Genomic DNA, 21,318 nt, shown 5'->3' on the forward strand with positions numbered 1-21,318 from the left:
GGAAAGGGACTCTGGGCCTAGAGGACACCGTGGCCTTTGGTCACGAGATCCTGGATCATGGAGGCGAGGGGCTAGGGTGGAGAGGGTGGCCAGGCCCAGTCAGGCACAGTGAGGAGGTTTGTCCCTGTCCTCAAAGCAAAGATGGAATGAGGCGATCCACCTCCCTTTTGGAGAGCCCCTTGGCTGCAGGAAGCTCTGCCTCTTTTCAGCGGAGGGCAGCTTCTTGACCGGTGTGCGCCCTAGTTTCCTCAAGGATGGGGAAATGTGAGAACTCCCCGCTCCCCGGGGCTGGTGTCAGGGTGGAAGTGTGAGCCATAGCAGGGGATGCTCAGGTGGAGGAGGGATTCACGCTCTCCCCCATGGAATGGGCCAGCCTGAGCCAAGTGCTGCCGGGGCCCCCAGGTCAGCAGCTCCTCCGAGAGCGACTTCCACCCAGTCTGCACACCCTACCCCGAAATCTTCTGTGCCCTATGAAGGCTGGAGAGAGGATTAGGCAGCTAGTTCGGGGGCACATCAGGCTACAAAACTAAGTTGCTTGTCCCCCATACTACGTTCGTTCGGCTTTTGTTATTTGTTTTTAAATGAATGCTGCCGGCTTAAAGAATGTGGACATTTGGGGCTGAAAATAAGGCGACCCGCTGTCCCCCGTTTGCCCAGGACTGTCCCGGTCCAGCCTCCCAGGAAACTCCCCTATCCCGGGTGAACTGGGATGGCTGTTCGTCCTCACTGATTAGGAGACCAACTAAGCAGCAAATCCGATGCTGGAGAGATTTTTCACCCATTACTTATACATTTCTTGTCTCAGGGCCGTATTTCGTGTCAGTGTTAGTACCCCAACCTTCATGGGCAGGACGCAGGGGCTCAGAGGGGCTGAGACGTACTCACTGGCCTGCGGCTCAGTAAGTGGACGTGGCAGACTCGGAATGTAGGCATCGGATGCCAAAACCCCCATGTCCATCGTGGCCTCTTGGAGGGTCGCGGGGAGACAGCAGCAGCGACCGTTAGTAAAACCCGGTGGCAGCAGTCATGGCTGCCAAGCTCCACATTCTCTGGGTAGGCTGGCAAGGAAGGGAACGAAGTTCTTCGCAAGCAACAGTCATCCCACTGTTCCTCACCTGGCCAGACGACTCCTCCGGACTCACACAAAGGCCTGAGCAAACACAGGGGCCAACATTGCATCCTGGTGGCCCTGAGCCAGGGCTGGGCCAGGCTGTCCTCAGCCACGGGTAGAGCGCCCCCCGGATCCTGGGGGCCAGGCGGCGCACAAACAGCCCCGGGATGGAGAGGACCAACGATGGGGGGTGAATTCCAGGGCAAGTGGGAGAAGCCCCTGCTTGAGGCCTGGCGCTCCCATGTGTAGGGAGCCCGCCAGCCAGAAGGCAGGCGCTGACCTCAATCACACAAGTGGAAAATCTGAGCCTGTTGGGTTTGGAAGGGGCTGGGAGGAATCCTGAAATCCCTCCCGCGACGGCTTTCTGGCACGCGCCTCGGAAGAGGAGTGAGCTCATGGGCCACCAGCTGCAGAAGCAAAAGATCTTAGCCCCAGTGATAAAAGGCACGCCGGGCACTCGCGTATGGGGAAGGCTTCCCAAGGCCTGGCGCAGTACAAATCGAGTTTTCAATAAGATTCTCTTGTAAAGTGAAACACCGAAGACAATTCGGGGGGGTCGGGGGCGGTGGGGGAGAACTACCCACAATCGTGCCATGTTAACAAAACCACCCCGGCGGCTCCCTTCCAGATGTTCACAGGCCTCGAGATTTCCTGCAGGTGAGGAGTGACTGCAGCTCTGATTTCTCACCTCGACGTGGCAGACAATGTTTGTGTTTGCACACGCATTTCAGAGTTCTCGCTAAACCTTTTCCCCCAAATACTCTGAGGTGACGTACACAGGAGGCACGGAGACAGGAGAGCAAAAACCTTCCATTTGCATAGCGCCATCGCACAGACCAAGTGTGGGGGCTGAGAAGGGGGGGCCGGGTTTGGTGGAGGGGGAGGTGAAGGAGTTATGCCAGGAAGACTGCCTGGAGAGGTTGCCTCAGCTGGACACAAACTGCAACATGGGAGCTGCCTGACACCAAAGACTGAGGGGGAAATTCGACACTGTCTAGGAAAAAATGTTTTCTTGGCTCTGGGCTCTGGGAAGAATCAGTCATGGAAGGTTGCTCCTAAGGGGTGTTTAAGAACAAAGGGTCCTCGATAGAATTTTTATCATTAGGGCTGCTCCTTCCTTCGACTCTTGGTAAATGCCACAGGCATGGACCTCAGCGGTCCTGAAAGACAGGGAGGTGGATGGGCAGCGGCTAGGAGTGACTCCGGTGTGACTCCCTGGGTTATAACCGTGGCTCCGCCGCTTTCGGTAATGGGACGTGGCAACGTTAGTCTGGGCCTCAGTTTCCTCATCTGTAGAAAGGGGGGTGATAGCAGTACCTAGCTCACAAGGCGGTTGTGAAGATTCAGTGAGGTCATTTATGTGTCATGCTCAGAACAAGACCTGACATGCACTCTTAAGTGCTGGCTGTTTTTTGGGGCAAGAGTCCGGAGTAGGGATTGGCAAACTATGGCCCTTGGGCCAAATGCGGCCCACCACCTGTTTGTGTAAATAAAGATTTATTGGAACACCACCACACTCGTTCGTTTACATTACATCTAAGGCTACTTTCATGCTACAGAGGCAGAGTTGAGTAGTTGCAACAGAGTCTGCATGACCCACAAAGCCCAATATATTTACTTATTTGGCCCTTTATAGAGAAAGTTTGCCGACCCCTCACCTAAAGAAAGGAACGGAAGGGCTCGAGCAATGTCTGCGCATGGGTGTTCTGGGCCTGATTCTAAGCCTCCCTCCGGCCTTACTTGGGAGAAGTCTCTCGTCCTACACAGTGCCTCTCTGGGGATGACATTTTGGAGTGATGGCCACAAAACACTCATAGAACCTCTTGGTAGGCTGAGTTGTTTCAGGGCTTCCCAGGCCATGGGAAAATGGAGTCAGCTCTGAGAGAACAGGCCATCAGTATTCCAGGCTGCGGGGAGCCGGCATGCAACGGGATGCCCAGAGGCGAAGCTTTTGTTTAGCACATACATTAATAAACACTGTAAGCCACTCCTCCGTTCCACTTCATGAACCTCCCTCGGTCTGGAGTGCAAGGCAATTCTGCTATTGACTGATTAGCAGGTGGTGTCAGAATATATAAGGGATCAACAAGGCGGAGGCATGTCATGGTGCTTTACCGCTTCTCAGAAATTCAAGGAGTAAACAAGAGTCGACCCGGGGTTGAGTGTCACAGACTCTGGGAAAACGGGGCTGATTTTCTAGGCAAAGGCCTGGCTTTAGCGTGCCCCATTAGGAGTCACGAAGCCAAGCTCGGGTTAACCTGTTAGCAATGGTATCTAGAGAGCCAAATTCTAATCGCGGAAAACATGTAGGGCATCTATGAGCTTTTCCGTGAGCACAGCATTCAGTTTAACAGCCACAGATGGTATTTTCTGGACAACAGACGACAGACAGTGAAGTTAACACATGCCAGTTGAGAAGTTTAGCTAACCAGCATTATCTTCATTGTATTTCAGACACCAACAGCTTTTGTTAGCCCATCACGGCTCTTACCCTTCAACTTTCGGTTGGTATGGGTTGGCAATCTGATGGCAAACAACAGCAACTGTCTTCCTATGCTGAGCGCTTTCCATGGGCAACATCCACGCTACGCACGGTCCCTTCCACCCAGGCCTGACCACCCAACGGCCAGGAGGTAGACGAGCAGTGCTGGCCCCACTTCACAGACGGCAGGAGGCGGCTCTCGCTGGCCGCTGGCCTTGGCTGCACTGCTCCGGGCCTCAGAGAGCCATGCAGTGTTCAAGGAGGGGTGCGGCACAATCAGGGGCGTCCTAGAAAGTCACCTGTAGGTGGCACAGCCTGATTAAGGGTATCCGGGCTCTAGACCAGAGCTTGGCAAACTTTGGCCCCAGCAGCCAAATCCAGCCCACCACCTATTTAATAGTGTAAATAAAGTTTTATCAGAACAGACACACTTACTTGTTTACATACTGCCCGTGGCTGTTTTTGCATTACAAGGGCAGAGTTGAAGAGCGGTGCTACACCCTATGGCCCCAAAAGCCTAAAATATTCAGTGTCCAGCCTTCGACAGAAAGTTGGCGGGCCCCTGCCCTAGAGGAGAGGGTGGTTTGGGCCGGACCCCAGAGAGGAGCGCGAGGTGGTTATCACAGACACTGGCGGGCACTTGGAAGACTCAGGGACCACAGGCTTCCTGGCTTGGGCCGTGCAGCCAGAGATGCAGGTACCTGATGGAAGACAGTAGGCCTGGGGGAAGGAGGAAAGACCTGAATCTGGTTTAAGACTTCTTGAGTTGGAGGAGCCTACCAAAGCTCCGGTTTAGATGTCTGAAGAGAGAGGGGGAAACGCGGACCTGGAGCTCCCTCCTCTGTCCTCTCACCGTCAGCTTCCACAATTACTACATCCTGTTGCAGCTCATTGTCACGCTTTAATTCTCCTACAGCAGACATTAGACCTTACTGATGTGGGGGCTATACTCCCCTCCCCTCTGACCCCCAGACTCAAAAGGGGCCTTGTACAGGGCGGGCAGGGATGCGCTGTGGGCGAACAGAGCAGTTTCAGAGTCCAAGTGCCCATCAGGGGAGGCGACCGGGGTTGTGGGGGGGGGGGGGGGGACAACGGCGGCTCCTGCCCACAAGGAGGTCCCAAGCTAACTTGGGATGCAAAACACACAGACTCAGAAGATGACAGCATCGATTAATCTACTGAGGCAGCACGGAGTCCACAGGTGCCACATGAGGGGTGTGGGCTACTGCAGAGACTCCATCAGGTTAAGGCCGGCTGCGTGGAGCAAGTGGTACTTGGGCTTTGTCAACCGGGTAGGAGTCTGACTGCTTGGAGACAAAGCGGTCTTCTCAGTGATCTCCTAGGAAGAAGGTGGGAATTCTCTGGGCTCTCTTTCCCTGTCCTTTGAAAACAGGGCACACTGAACCCAAGCCATAGAAAAGGCAACTGGTGGGCAGCCTATACTTTTAAAGGCTCCCCCACGTGACTCTAGGGTGCTGCCAGGGCTGAGAACCTCTGGTTTACATGCACTGAATTTTTTCGAACCAGTAACCCTAACAGGACAGAACAAACACTCAAGAGATGGGAACCCCTCAGATGCCTGGGGAGAGAGTCATCCAGGGACAGATTTTAATTTGTGATTTAACTCGATGGAGGAGAAACCATGAGGAGGTCAGGAAGCAGGGGTCCTCCACTCCCCAACCCCCACCACCCTAGGGGAGTGCAAGCGATCTTGGGGAGTTGGGGAAGCAAACCGAGTTAGTCCTGAATCCCTTTTAAACAGTAAGCTGGCAACATGGCACTTTCAGAAGGAAAAAAGGGATGGGCATCGAAGCATCAGGTGCCTCCAAGTGCTGAGCACCGCTTCAAATGCCTAGCGTGGCCTCGGATGACATGGCCTTGGAATAGCCGCAATTTCTACTCTTCCCAACCCAGTCTAGTTGAAGAACTGGTTTTGAAGAGACCTGCTGTTGCTTAGCATTTCCAAGTCAGAAGACATAACCTCAAGTGACCCTGGCAGGATTCCTAGGAAGCACTCCCTGTGGGCAGTGGATGCTTGCTCCAAGCTCAGCGGGATAATCTTCCACCTGTCTCCTAGCGCTTTCCCTCCCTCCCAACCATTCTAAGTCCCAAACTCTACAACTGCCAGTGAGGGCAACTTGAAAAAAAATCCTAAGTCATCAAACATCGTAACATTCCATGGCTCTCCGAATGTCGGATTGGAGGGTCTAAGAACAGGCAGAACAACATTCACCTTTCCAAATGGTCAAGAACAGGGTATTACACACTGACCTTGTCAACGCAGCTGAGAGGAGATGAACAGTTAAGTGTCTATTCCTCAGAGACAAGACATGAGGAGGAGGCGGGGCTGTGAAACTCTACAGCTTAGCAAGTTGGAAATGGGGAGAGAGGTGAGCTTTATAAAAGCCAGGTGTTGGGGCCACTGTGATTTTAGATCAACCAGGAGGCAGTCTGGTAAAGCAACTGAACAGGAAGGGAAAGATCACAGTGAGTGAGGGCGCCCCATATGCTCAGGGACACTGACCCTGAACACCGCAGCTGGGCACTCCAGGACTCAGCAAGAGGCCAGAAGGGGTGATCCTGACCCCAGGCCCCCTGCTGGCAGTGCCCGCCCAAGAGCAACACCCTAGGCTCCTTGGGTCCCCGCCGCCCTGCCCAGCCGCCTTCGGCCTCAACGTTTGCTTTCGCATCTGCACGATGTGGATGACGTCTAAACTTTCAATTATCCTACTGAACTGTAATCGTCTGTGCGTGTGTGTCTCCCACACTGGACTGTGTGCTTTTATTCATCTTGCTGCCTTTGGCGAGACCCGAGTGCTGAGCTTTAGCGCTCAGCATCCAGAATGACAGACTGGCCCTGCAAACACAAACGCTAACTCTGAGATAAACACTACGACAATCACCTCAGGAAACAAAGATCACCTGGAAATATAACATTCTGTATGAACCCATCCATGCAGCTGGCCACCTCTCCTAATGCTGAGCAGCTCTAGAATGTAAGATGGGACCATGAGAAAATAGCTGTGAGGTGTCCCAGAACAAGAAGAGTGGAAATGACAAGGTCTCAGGAGAGGTGAAACGCCGTCCCAAACCAAAAAGCCACCATCTTCAAACAATCAGAGGCTGATGACAAAATCCTCACTGAGTGCTTCTAGAAATACTATGGGTTTTCCCTATTTTTCCCCTTGAAACATAATTAAAAAAAAAAAAAACCTCTGAGACTGCTAAGAAATAACCCTTCTTTAGTTTTCTGCTTACTTTTAAAAGCAGAAAATTATCTAAGAAAGCAAATGTAACAGGTTAATATGGTATAGACACATTTCATGAATAGGAGTTTGCGGTGAAAAATTTTTAAAAACCGTGTTTTTCCTTTATTTTTCCCACAGTGGCAGGGCCGCACAACAGAGACTTCTTGAGAAAGCGGCAGAGAAGTGGCCCGCAGCGTGCTGAACCTAGACGTGGCACTGGGGGAAACAACCACTCAAGCACACAAGTGGCATTTTGTGATCAAATTTATTTTTTGTTTCAATTTCATTTACTTTGTTTTACTGTAATTTACACAAGAGACTGCCAAGTAAACTAGATATTTTACATTCACCACGCATTCCCTCAAATCTCCACAGTTGTTAGGAAAACATTAGAATCCGTGCGCTGGGCATGGATTTCCATGTGCGCCCAAGCTCCCAACGAAGCTACAGATGCCAGTGAGAGTTTAGTCCATTAAAAGAAGAGGGCGAGACTCTTTATTTCACAAAATTAGCAATAATCTTCCTTGCACCAAACACTTTGCAGACAATGATTATGCTTTGACAACACCTATCTTATAACAGTGCCCAGAGAGTAAACATCAGTCTTGATCCTGAGTACACAGAGGACATATCTGACGTGGGGTTCGGAGCCAAGGCGAAGAGGGCATCGCGGTGCGGCAGTGATCCTCAACACCCTCGTCTGACTCACTGCCACCACCTCAGTGGGGACACAGGGCGCATGGGAAAATGAGGAGCAGGGCGGGCAGGACTGTCAGCAAATCAGATTACAAACGTGATAGGACTACAGGGGCCAGTGTGTTGCAGGAAGGACGAGAGGTTAAAGAAGACAGTTTGTGACCAGAAGGCTTCAACAGTATCTTTCTAGTCAAGCTTCCAGGACTCACGGGAGAAAAACCGGATTTGGACAGAGAGCTGATAAAAATCTTACCTAGCTATGGCTCCTTTCTTAAAGAAGGAAGGAGGAGGAGGACAAGGTGGCAGCGGCTGCCAACCAGCACGTTCATGATGCTCACACGTGACAGGTTCCAATGGCGTCCTACTAGAGAGCACCTCCCCATGGGCGGCGGCGAACTGGTCCCTCAGCAGGGCCTCCCAGGCAAGGAGACCAGCCTGTGCTGCCTCTGAAATTCCGCTATCTCAAAGGCGGCGCCTCCCCCTCAGGGCATATTTCACTATGAAAAGCACAAAAAAACCAAAACAAAAACAAAACCGTCATCACCACTATCTGTATTCTAGCGTGTCAGCTGTGAGGAATCTAGATCATTTGCATAGTTTCCAAGCTCTAATTTCAGAAAACAGTCATTTCAGAAACAAGACTCCATGGAAGTGCTCTACTTCCAAAAGTTTTCCTACAGCCTACAATGCTATTCATTTCTTCATCAATTTCTTTGTTTGCCTAAAGGAGCCTGAAAATTGTATAAGTGTTTATTATAAATCACAAACCATCATCTCCATTTTTGCTAGGTTTGATGTAGAAAAATATCGAAATTTAAAATACAAAAATCCAATAAAAACCAGAATTTTTTTTTTTAAAGGATTTTTTCCCTCAGGGCAAACAAGTAAAAATTGGCTGGTAACTATACTCCTTACTAATAGACATTGTCCAATTTGAATTTAAGATAATAACCATCCAGAAATAAATCGTTATAAATACATTCAGAGTTTACATTCCAGATTCACTGGAATACCAAAAGATTTTGAATAAATTTTTCTGTGGGAGTCTGTTGCTTATGGGACTAAAATAAAAATTTATAAGATTTAAAAGAACAGAAAGATTTGAAAGAACAGAAAAGTAATAAAAGGCTATATATATTGGTCCACAATTTGACATTTATGAAACATACCAGCTAGTATTACATTGCAGTCAATTTGTCCATTAATGGTATTACTCTGATAATTATTAAAATCTGTTCCAGGTATATATATTGAAAATATTTTCTTTTGCATTCTTGAAGATAGGTACAGTACTTTGGAGAAATTGTACTAATCCTTTCAGTATGTTTGTATGTACATATATACACAAGTGTGTGTATCTTGATCTGTAGCTCTACATGCGTTTTATATACAGCTACAGATATACACACACACACACATATATATACACGTGGTTGGGAACCTGTGCGTGTGAGTACATCATCACAAGCACACATCTGGGAAACGTCAACACTGCAAGATACTGGTCAGATTCTTCTTCACTCATCACTGGCGGCACTTGTTCCCCTCACTTGACCTTGATTACGTAACTGTAAAAAAAAAGCAAAAGACAGGGCAATATTAAAACAGAGACGCACAAAAAATGTTATCGTGTCACATACATTCTCCAGAAAGAAAAAAAAAATCCTCAACATGGCAAAACTTTTGCAGAAAACGTACCCCAACTACCACATTTAAAAAATTTAATCTCTTGAAGATTTTGGTTTCACTATGACATAACATTTTGTTTCAACAGGGAGAAAATAAATTGGAAGTGGAAATAAGTCACAGAACTTGGAAGAACTTAACAAAAGTAACAATAATCTTTTTTTTTTTTTACAGGAACACTGTATTTAAAGACAGGGCTCTGGAGGAATCCGGGCAGAGTTTCTTCATTCTTATTTATACAACTACTTGTGTTCACAACTGAATACTCCATTTCTCCCCTGTTCGATAATTAAAGAGCAGGTAGCACAGTAAGGGGGCAGCAAAGAACCACAGTGAGTGAAGAGAGTGTTCTGTTTTGTTCTTTCCCTCAATACTGTAGCTCAACAGTAACAACGGGCAGCAGTGGACTGTCCCCTTGTGTGTACTCATGCTGGTTTTGGTATGTGGGGTAGATTCTGAGGCTCTTTTTTCCCCTCGAGGAAAATCTCTTATCTGAGCATATAAATTTGTGTTAGGGAAATAAAGCCACAGAAATGTTTTATATTATAGTGAAAGCCAAAGTGTATACTGTAAAGGTAACTGAAGATTCAACGTGAAGGAAGATACTGAGATGTTCGGAAAAAATTTCAACTACAATGAATCACTAAGGCTGCCCTTCTGGTATGGGATGGAGGATCTCTGGTTTAAAATGCTTTTACGTATTTCCTTACTAACCACATACGGTTCTATTGAGAAATAGGTCAAATAACTGGACATCAACGAAGAATCAGCTGGCTTCCAGGACAACACTACGTGATGAATGAGTATGCCTGGCAGTTGGTCTCTGGCCCTAACACTAAGAACTAACTGGAGATTACTAAATTCAACCTGTTCCACAGATAAAACTCTTACAGAATAATAACTTAAGTGTTCCATGTCAATCTCTAAAATATGTATCTCTTTAAATTCTAAAAATTAAACCACATTTAATACTTAGTCTCTGCTCAGCAAGTTAACTACCCATTACCAACAAGGTATTGGTTTTTAAACATTCTTTTTACCCAGGTCTTCACTTACACAGTTTGATATTGTCTCTGACCCTACAGGGGACTCATCTAGACATCAGCAGCCGACGTGCCTCGGACGGAACCCTTCTTACGCATCTAAACGTAAAATAAAATCATGAGCTGCTGAAATCAGACTCTAAATTGGGTTAGTAAGCGAAGGCAGAAAAAAGATCTAGGAAAGATTGTGAATGACCACTGCCTGTTCATAACCACATCCACACTGAGAATGAAGTTCTGAGGCCCCTCTAGTAAAGTTGGTTATGTAAGGAAAATCCTGCAAAAGGCTTTTCTTACAACAACACAAAAAATGTGTATCTATTCTTGAATCCAGGAAACAAAAGCCTGCAGAATGATGGTATGAAATTATCAAAGACAGCCAAGGGTAAATGAACTGTTGTTCACTAATACCATGTGAGAAAATGCCCTGATGGTCTGATTCACATTTTCCTAGTCCCTAGACCAGACAGGAAGACACAAGGTGTGGCCACCTCTACTGCTTCTGAGACTAGAGTCCCTGAGAGGAGTTCTTTATGGGAAGTTTATTTAAAAGAGGGAGGACAAAAGGAAGAACAAGTGAGCATGGGAACAATGTATGAGAAACAACAAAGGACATAAGGATGCATCAGAAAGGACAGGCATTCGTAACAGCAGACCACAGACAATTCCAAAAAAAACTCAATGAGAAAATCAGAAAAGAATGGACAGAAAAAGGAACAGATGTAATAAACACATTTCTAAACCTCAACACTTCTCCCCGACCCCCAGAAGTGCCAGTTGTGAACAAACAGGCAGAAAGTTTACCCCCAGTACTTCTTTAGCAGCTGGGCCTTAAACCCATATTTCTCTTTAGGATTCCAGGCAGGGGCATTCCTGTCATGCCTAAGCTTTCAAGATGCTGTTCCTTTTCTCCAGAGCCAAATCCCGTATGAACAATATCCAAGTCTTAAAATATTTGCAAATTAAGAAGAGAATTACAATGTATCAAACTCTATCATCAGGTGTCAGGGAAATAGGACCTCAAGAAAAGGGGAAATTCCCTGGGTGGTGGAGAAGACTTGGAAGTGTTAAGCCTCGTCATGAGGCAGGTGCTTTCTGGGTAGGCACTTTGGCCTGCAGGCATGCTACTGCCCAGAGTCTGAAGATACTAACAAACCAACTGTTAGGGCTCGAGGCAGCAGCAATGTGATGGGGAATAAAGCACTCCCCAATGACCCAGAGCAAAATAACTTAAATGGGATTTTAAGTTACAATGATCAGCACAGAATGCTGAAAATGCCCTAAAATGTTTTTCAGATCTCTAATAAAGAAACGGCCATGTACCCCCAAACCCTGAACCAACAAAAGATTTCTACCAACATCATGTGGGAATCAGTCAGGCTGAGCCATGTAGGCACAACAACGATGATATCTTCTAATAAACGGGGCTTCTGTGTAACTACTTGTCTACCTTACGGACCTGCACGGAGAAGAAAGGAGCTGAGCCTGCAGGCCCTCGGCAAAATCCCCACCTCCTCATCGGGGCACTCACTGTGTTTACACTGGGAATGCTCTGTGTCCTGAGACTGAGAACTTGGGATGGAAGTAAGGGCACTCTCCTAAGGGAAGAGGTCCCAGCCAAGTTCTGTCCGAGAAGTCCAGAGGTAGGCAGGGTTCAGAGCTCCAACCAGGGAGGGCTCCATCCCTCACCCTCCAACCATGACCTCTTTTCCTCATGTTATGGACAGTCCTCTCAGCATAAAAATCAAAACCAGGGGCGCCTGGGTGGCTTAAGTCGGTTAAGCGTCTGCCTTCAGCTCAGGTCACGATCCCGGGGTCCTGGGATTGAGCCCCACGTTGGGCTCCCTGCTCAGCGGGGGTCTGCTTCTCCCTCTCCCTCCGTGCTCATGCTCACTCGCTCTCTCTCTCAAATAAAATCTTAAAAAAAAAAAAATCAAAATCAAAACCAAAACCAAAACTCCTTCTCAAGAGCTCAAACCAAGAAAAGTTAAGTATGTTTTGTTTTATCTCAGCACTGGCAAATCCTTTTTGAAGACAGCAAGGCTATGCGGTGAGCTCAGTGAGAATGAGTGTCAGCATGCTGCTTTTTTTCTAATGTTCAGCTGAGCCTAGCAGCTCAGAAGGGCTGGGGACAGGGGTAGGTATCTCTGGGGCCTGGAGCACGTAGAGGGAGCAGAATCAGGCAAGACAGGGGAGAAGGGACTAAAACTGGGCAGGAGCAGGGGTGCTTCTTAGAGAAGGGCACTGGACTCTTGAAAAAGGGGAGACAAAAGTGGGAGAGGGGCATGGGGGAAAAAGGAAGTACCCATGACTTACTCTTGCCGGTTTAAATATTAGGGGCCAGCCTAAAACTATGGGGGTGAGGGAGAGCCCTCTATGTTTGCCATTCTATCACCCTACTCCCGAGATCCAGAACTCAGAGTCATACTATTAGTATGAGAAATGGAGGTCAAAGAGGCTTCTATTGTCTGGCCTAGAAACCGAACTCCAATTTATTATGTTGTCTCCATGGTAAAACATGTCCCAAATGCCAAAAAATCAACTTAAAACTTTTGGAACAAAATCCATTCATAAGTTGGAGACTGCCGAAAGTTTACTTTCTGTATAAGATAAGGTTAAAACATTTTATTGCCTTATAAAGAAAGTAAGTCCTAGTCCTCTCAGAAGGTTTGTATAAAGCTAATTAGAAGCAGATCTGCTGTAATCACCAAAAGTAAGCAATTTTAAACACAGATTCTTTATGATGCTGTGTGCCAGACAAATAGATTTCCTTTTGTGCCAAAGAATGATTTGCCGCGATTCTCCTGTGATTAAGTGGGGGTCCTGCCTCACACACAGGCGTTTGTCAAACACTCCCCGCCTGCAGGGCTTCCAAAACTGGGACTGCTGGCGGGACTCTGGATGACTGCATGGAAACCACTAGCCTATCCCGGACATTCCTTGGGTTCACTTGCCCCCAGGAGGGCCTTACTTTCAACTGAAAAGCAGTGTAGTCCGGAGCAAAAGCAAAACCAGATACTTAGAGGAAGTGGGAAGAATCCATCCCTGGCAGAAAGGGGGTGCCCACACGATGCAGCTGCCCTGCTCACTGGTGGTGGGCGGGAGCTTTAACTGTGAAACATGGCATGCTGACCTCCGGCCCAAGCATCACCTCAATTTCTGCCTAAAGCTTATGAAGAGCTAAGGATTCAGTGCTAGCTGTGGGAGGGAAGGAGGCATTTCTGGCATCTGTGACAGTATAGCTAGGCTTATCTTTTCTACAGAAGAGGGAAGTAGGACTTACTGTGCGAACATCAGTAACTTACAATGATAACAAAATGAGCCAAAGGCAACTTGGTCTGATCAAGTGTATGCCTAAAAGGACTATGAACCAGGTACCATCAGAGAGAACTGATGCATGACAAAGAATACAAAACCACTGGGCATCTTAGAGGTAACCAACTCTAGATCAATAAAGCTCTATTCTGCTTTCATGGAAGATGCTCAAGAAAAGAGAAATCAGAACATGCGAGGAATGTTAGTGTCTAAGAAACCAGATTTTGATGAGGGTAAATATTAAAAAACGGCTTGTAATGACACTCTTCTTAATCCTAAATCTACACTTACTCAGCACACACACAGTTTTAGAGAGTGGCAATGAGAGAATTTGCACAAACAGGGAAGTCTTACTGTTTCTAGTTCTTTCTGAGTTTCATCCTCCATTCTCCTAATGTCTTCCATTGTCAGATCAATCCACTTGTCAATCCAACAAAAAAGCTGGCGATGAAAGTTTGTAAATATCCTTTTTTCTTGCTTTTAAAACAAAGAAGAATAGTAGTGTAAGACAGCAAAAATCTAAGATTAATAACATACTAACTTTCTACGTCCCAATTAACCCATGCAATCTCCATATACCTGGTTTGAAAAGACCACTTTGTCGATTAGTGACAATCTTAGTTCCATCCCATTATCATTTTATAAAACAAAAGAAAAAAAAAAATCTCCCTGTGAAATGTGAATCTTTCCCCGCAAAGGTAGCACAATTTAACAGGAACGGAAAAAACCACGGGGCGCACATTCTGATCCAACATCAACTCCTGCTAGACCTGATCTATTTTTACCTTTTTCTAAATCTCAGTGACCAAAGGTCAACTCGATTTCTTCTACTATAGACTATCCACGGTCATTCTTCTCTGCAATTCAAAGGAATACTGTGAGGTTGAATATAATGTGTACTGAAACTAAAGAATCCTGGTTCTTTGGAATAAGATGTTTATTTAAATCAAGAATTATTACACACTCTCCATCAATTTTTATACTCCCATATTACTGTCACTACACACAAACACACACAACCATGTACATAATGAGTGGTTTTAATTGCTGCATTATTTAAATTTTACTAAACTTTCCCAAGAAGAGAGAAAAATGCACTGAACAGTGAGTACTTTAATACTTTTGGACAATCTTCAACTCTAAAATTTTTTTCCACGAACAGAAGGGACTTCATCAATTACACGTGTGATGAACTAGTTGTTAATCTATTACTATGATCCAAGAGGAAGGAAGGAAGCCAACATTTACAGAGTGCCTACTGTGGGCCAGCTGTAAGCAGGCCCAAGAGTAATCAGTTTCCAGCACATTAGGACCCTTTCAAAAAAAATGTCAGAGCGGTTCCAGCTTAACAGCAGAAAAGTTATGGTGGAACAGATACAAGCAGTTGTGGGTTCAGAGGCGTACCAGGGGTTTCTTAATAATGGTAATAGAAGAAATAGTCATACTACAGGAAAAGTAGACACCGAAGAAACTTTTCATGTTCCCTATGTGTTTTCAACATGTGTACCTATTTACACAGCTCCAACTCTCCCCTTTCTAGATCAAATTGTCCATGTTACTTTCACTTCAATAAAGAAGACATAAAAAAGAGGTAATCAGAATTCGGATCCTCAGATTCTGTCACCCTAGGTTCAGAGTGTAACTATTCTCAGTAAGGACCTCTAAAGAAAACACCTCACGAGAAAATGTAAAGGATGTAAGAAAGTGTACGTCAAGAGAGAGATGTGTGGAGGGGGTGAGTGAGTGGCCAGCTGAACTGGGACAGAGGAGCCCCTCAGCAGGGAAGGCCTGGCCTCTCCCTCCAGCCGATGCCAGGACACCAGGTCCCGCATGCTGTACGTGGAAAGGGCTCTCTATACAGCTGGGCCAACCATGGGGAAAGGACTTGGAACAAAAAACTCCTATGCTCTTCCCCAAAGAAAGCCCCTTAAAACCTGCTGGCATTTGTCTTTGCTGTTTCTAGGGAGAAAAAAAAGAAACACAGAGAGGAACTATACAGAAGCAATAATTTTTACCTCATAAGTGAGAAAGAGCGGTGCTAACAGAAAATACCCCATTAATAGCTACCTAAATTTAAGTCACTGCATTTTGAACAGCCCTTTACCTTCTGAATGAAGTTTTCTACTTTGCTTTGCAGTCCCCACCACTTGAATTTGATGGTCACCAGCTTATAGGCACACATCTGAGGACAGTCAGGGTTGTTTGCCAGCTCCTTCTAGATGAAGAAAATCGAAAAGGAAAAATCGTGACTTAAATATTTATGTTTTGATGAAAATTGACTGCTGTGTAACGACATCACAGACATACATGAAGAAAAGTACAATCTCGTATGTGTTTAATTCGGGTATCTGGAAATTCAAAATCATTTTAGCAAAAGCAGCGGTACTCCCCTGCTGCAAACCCTCCTTCCACAGACGAAGTTACTTCCTGGCTCTGCAGTTTAACAGGTGCATTGTTGGGACGCCTGGGTGGCTCAGTCCTTAAGTGTCTGCCTTCGGCTCAGGTCACGATCCCAGGGTCCTGGGATCGAGTCCCACATCGGGCTCCTTGCTCAGTAAGGAGCCTGATTCTCCCCCTCCCTCTGCTTGTGCTCTCTCTGACAAATAAATAAATAAAAATCTTTAAAAAAAAAAAAAATAGGGGCATTGTTGTGTCTCCAACTACACTGTTCAGATTTCATATTAAATACCCAATGCGATCCACCTCGCGCCAACAGTGAGCTCGGGTGCGTCAGGATGCTCCTGACGCCATTATCACGTTCCCGCCGTGGCTGTGCTGAGGCTCCACGAAGAACCGTCGGGAAGCGTAGTCAGCTCCTGTGTCTTCTAACACTGGCACAGGGAACGGCACTGTTTGTTAACTGAGGTTGTTACGGTAAAAAAAAAAACAAAAAAAGGGGGGGGACTATTAAAAAAAAAAAAAAAGGAACAAGGGAGAGAGGTGGGGGCTATCTGGATTAAAAGACTAAAGAAGTAATAAAATATAATGTCTATAATGTACTTTCAGAAAACATTAAAAAGCAATTAGAATTTGGAACTTCAGATTATGTCAACCTAGGTTCAGCCAAAAATCTTGTAAATATAATGCATTTGTGTAGAGAGAGGTGGAGAGGGAAGGAGAAAAGAGAAGAGGAGAGGGGACGGTGAAGCGCTAACAACTGGTGAATCTAGGTGGAGGTGCTCGTTGTTCTTCCCAGTTTTTTCAGCGAATTTTGAAATTTTTATTGTAAAAACTGGGCAGGGAACTGCAATCTATGTGTTACTGCCCATTTCTGTGAAACTGAGTCAGGCTTCTGCTTTGGGAAGTTCAAGGCACTAGCATGTTTATTTTGAGGGAAGGGTTAAGGAGGGGGTGAGCCAAGAGCTTCATGTGGGTCTTCCAAGGTGTGTGTGCAGGAGAACGAAACCCTCCTGGGCTGAGCCAGAAGAGCGCCTGGGACAGGCTCATGCCAGTGAGCAAGAGCAGACACGGTCCTGCCTCTGGAGCTCACGGTCTGCATGGAAAGGACCATTCAGTAAACACTAAGTCCCAGGGCTGGTGTACTTACAAGATGAAAGCTATGTCTCAGGACCCTTTTGCCAAGTCTGAGTAAAACAGTGTGAGCTCCATGCTTAGCTGGGGGAACTCATGGCTTAATACATATTACTTCTCGCTCTCCTTTATTCTTCCATAGAGTAGGAATTACCAGTTTGAGTTTGCAAAACAATTTTAAATAAAATTTCTCAAAAGGGTACAAAGTCATGTGCAACACTATGGGGGCACTTTTTATAAACACTGAATTGGTGAGTGAAAAGAGAAATGCAGTCTTCTATACAAGGGTTCTTCCCCCTTCTTCACCACTGTTCTCAGCTTCACCCCACACTCAAGACACTACAATGCCAGCATCGGTCACACTGTGTGCCACTGTCCCTTCTTGTCAGCTGCAACCCATTTGCACATCCCACTTTCAGGAGGTTCACTGTCTGTGGCAAATATTCGTTCCATTCAGCCATATGTACATACATTTAAAAAATCATGAATTTCTACGTCATGTTCTAAAACCTCAAAATTATTCTTCATTTATGCAATCATAGCACCAGACCACATTTTCCCCCAAATCCTCAATAATGTTCCAGTTTCAAGGGAATTCTAAAGACAGGATAGATGAAAAAATTCTTTCTTGGTATTATTATTAATATGATTCCACGTTTTATAGAGTCCTGCATGACTGATCAACTTTTCTCAGAAAATCTCCTGTCATAACATTTCATCCTTTTTTTTTTTTTTTTTAAAGATTTTATTTGTTTGACAGAGAGAGACACAGCAAGAGAGGGAACACAAGCAGGGGGAGTGGCAGAGGGAGAAGCAGGCTTCCCGCTGAGCAGGGAGCCCGATGCGGGACTCAATCCCAGGACCCCAGGTTCATGACCTGAGCCGAAGGCAGATGCTTAACCAACTGAGCCACCCAGGCGCCCCACATTTCATCCTATTAATGAGCTGGTACATGGGTTAAATCAGTGAGGTAGCACCATTTGCATTTAAATGAAAACATGATATATACAGCAAACTGTCCTTGTACAGGTGAGTTCTATGTCAACAAAAGAACTTGGTTAGCTGAGTTCCATTTTCCCTCCCATAAAAGAGTACTAATGTTAAAAGTCAGCATGGATGTGTATACAATCCCATACACTTTATGAACAAGCTTCATTCAGCAAGTATTAAGAGGGTGTCATTTACAACCCTATCTGTCCTAGGTGTTGTAGAGGACACAAAAGTGGCCAGTAGAGAAGAGTAATTACATGTGCATAAATAACGATAAAACCACTATCCTTGGTGCTAATGAACTCTACCAGAAGGGACACCTTTCTGTTGCTGTGGCCCTGGCCTGAGACATATTTGCAAACCCCGCACCCCCCGCCCTGCCCCGCAGGCCCCACGCACTTCAGCTGGGCTCCTGTGTGTGGAAGTAGCCAGCCAGCCAGCCTTCCACAGGACACAACTAGCTTCTGAATGCCCAGCCTCACTGAAATTATCACAAGACTGGCCTTTCACATATCATTTTTTTCAATAAGCCACAAGCCAGTGTTGAGGTACTCTCTAATCCAATGAGTGTCACTGAAAACCTTCATATGAAACACAATTTTGGTATATGAAGAATATAGTACTTAAACACCTGTTAAATAGTAGTGTTAGACTAGGAATAAGGGGACATGGGTTGCAGTTCCCATTATGCAAAGTAACTTTCTATGTAAGGCAGGTAGGATCCTTAACCTCTCTGGGCCTTACTTCTCTGTCAGTAAAAGGAAAGGCTCAACTTCTCATCCTCCACTGACGTGATACTAAAAGCAAGGATGAGTGAACTCAGTTTGTCCGGGGTCGGGGGTGGCCCAGTACTGCAGGCGGTAAGCACATGTCCTTGACATCTGATAGCCTGTCTTGTCTTGCCATTTCCTTTAATTTTGCACTTTATTCTATAATGGGCTTATTAGTGCAATATCCCCCGCCCCCTCCATGCACTTGGGCTAAATTTTCTCTACGGCTGAGAACCTCTGATGCACCACGATTAGCCCTAAGATACCTTCCAGATGGAACATTCCAAGGTCCTATTAATTACAGGCTGCTGATCCCTTCGTTCCGAAACTCCGAATCATTGCACACCTCGTGCTAAACGAAAACCTTGGGTGTTTCCAACAGAACACCAACTCCTCAGAATTCTCCTACCATTTTATAAAAACAGCAGGATGAAGCATGGTTCTAATTAAAGAGTAAGCTAAATTTAATACAAATATGCCCATACCACACTTGGGCTCCAAGAGCAGAGCATACACACATGACTTTAACAATTACCTAAGTCTATTTCTCATTCTTTCTAGTGACTCTGGCAGTCTGTTCAAATCAATCAAGGTAATACTGGTAATTTACAAACTAACACTGATCTATAAAATTTAGTTTAAGTGATGGGACAAAATGAACCTGTTCTCTGAACTGTCTTCCCCAGATTTAAAATGTGTATTCCAGTCTCACTGGTTTTTTGTTTTCCATAAAACTTGTAACTATTAAAGAAAAGAAAAATTCAGGGAATATGTACCAATTAAAAAACAAACAAGTAAACAAAGAGCCTGCTGCCTTTATTTCTTGGCCTAATTCTCTATAGTATCAACACCTTACAACATAAGGCACAGAGGTGACTTACAGAAATATAATCTCAAATAACCAGAGCAAAAAGCTGAGAACAAAGAAGTTATGTTATTTTTTTCTTCAATTAATATATATGTGATATTTAAGGTCTCATTCAGTTCTTAAAATGACTCACGCAATTCCCTCTTATCTTGAGCTATGTATGGCCTTAAGACTAATGGTTAAATTTATTTGCAACGACGTGGATGGAACTGGAGGGTATTATGCTGAGTGAAATAAGTCAAACAGAGAAAGACATGTATCATATGATCTCACTGATATGAGGAATTCTTAATCGCAGGAAACAAACTGAGGGTTGCTGGAGTGGGGGGTGGGGTGGGAGGGATGGGGGGACTGGGTGATAGACACTGGGGAGGGTATGTGCTCTGGTAAGCGCTGTGAATTGTGCAAGACTGTTGAATCTCAGATCTGTACCTCAGAAACAAATAATGCAATATATGTTAAGGAAAAAAAAAAGAAGAAGAAGAAGGTAGCGGGAGGGGAAGAATGAAGCGGGGGGAAATCGGAGGGGTAGACGAACCATGAGAGACGACGGACTCTGAAAAACAAACTGAGGGTTCTAGAGGGGAGGGGGGTGGGAGGATGGGTTAGCCTGGTGGTGGGTATTGAGGAGGGCACGTTCTGCATGGAGCACTGGGTGTTATGCACAAACAATGAATCATGGAACACTTCATCTAGAACTAATGATGTAATGTATGGGGATTAACATAAGAATAAAAAATTAAAAAAAAAAAAAAAGACCAATGGTTAAATTTAAAAATGGCTTAAAAAGTCTCCACACTTAGGGGTGCCTGGTTGGCTCAGTCGGAAGAGCAAGTGACTGTTGATCTTGGGGCCCTGAGTTTGAGCCCCACATTGGGTGTAGAGATCACTTAAATAAACTTGAAAAAAAAAAATGTATCCATACTTAATGGTGAAACCAAAAATAGAGCGATTGCCTAGATGTGGTTAAGTAAAAGCTGAAACGATACTTTTGGCACCATCTTCTTGGGGTAGAATCTGACCACACATCATTACAGAGCCTTAAAGCTGTTCGTGTCCTATGTATACCACACATCCTTTAACCTGGTAATTCCACTTTCAGAGATGTATCCTAGTTCATCAGGTAAGGAAACAACAACACTACGGATTTATTTATAATTGCAAAAACCTGGACTTAACGGTGAAGTACTTCATAAACCTTCCAAACAATGGGCTACTACACATACAGCCATTAAAAACCATCTTTTCAAAGAATGCTTAATAATGTTCAAAAAAAAAAAAAAGGCCTAATATGAACAGAAACAGGTATCTGTGCACGGTATAAACACTTATTAACAAAACTACATAACTCAGGAAATGTAACAAATAGCAATAATTAAATGGTGAGACTATAAGAATTTTTACTTTCTTCTGTGTACAATTCTTTATTTTCAAAACCTAATAAATATATATCATTTTGTAATCAGGAAAAAAAACCAATATGCTTCAAAAATACACTACAGAAGTTTTTGCCCTAAGTTGAGTATTTTAGGACAAAGAATTACTTTGCCCTAAATTATCTGGGTACTATTTCAAATC

At 45.2% G+C, this 21,318-nt stretch overlaps 2 protein-coding genes across 3 annotated transcripts in view; both read right to left on the bottom strand.

Moving 5' to 3' along the window:
• Window positions 1-3,936, bottom strand: part of MN1 (MN1 proto-oncogene, transcriptional regulator) — an 87,921-nt gene extending 83,985 nt beyond the window's left edge. Inside the window, exon 1 of the mRNA XM_064578587.1 lies at window positions 3,603-3,936. The gene's annotated coding sequence lies outside the window, so the exon portion shown is untranslated. The remainder of the gene's footprint in view (window positions 1-3,602) is intronic.
• A 3,151-nt stretch (window positions 3,937-7,087) lies between these two features.
• PITPNB (phosphatidylinositol transfer protein beta) overlaps window positions 7,088-21,318 on the bottom strand; it is a 65,056-nt gene continuing 50,825 nt past the window's right edge. The window contains exons 9-12 of one of the 2 annotated variants that reach the window (XM_045887413.3): window positions 15,686-15,796; window positions 13,936-14,058; window positions 10,280-10,365; window positions 7,088-9,105 (exon numbers count right to left, since the gene is read on the bottom strand). In XM_045887413.3, the coding sequence (XP_045743369.1) occupies window positions 10,318-10,365; window positions 13,936-14,058; window positions 15,686-15,796 (282 nt within the window). In that variant the 3' untranslated portion in view covers window positions 7,088-9,105; window positions 10,280-10,317. The remainder of the gene's footprint in view (window positions 9,106-10,279; window positions 10,366-13,935; window positions 14,059-15,685; window positions 15,797-21,318) is intronic. The other variant, XM_045887412.2, reaches the window with a different exon arrangement.

This window comes from Mirounga angustirostris, unplaced genomic scaffold, assembly GCF_029215605.1.
Source record: "Mirounga angustirostris isolate CCGP_5_RB_7025 unplaced genomic scaffold, mMirAng1.0.hap1 SCAF_14, whole genome shotgun sequence".
NCBI classification, from domain to species: Eukaryota; Metazoa; Chordata; class Mammalia; order Carnivora; family Phocidae; genus Mirounga; species Mirounga angustirostris.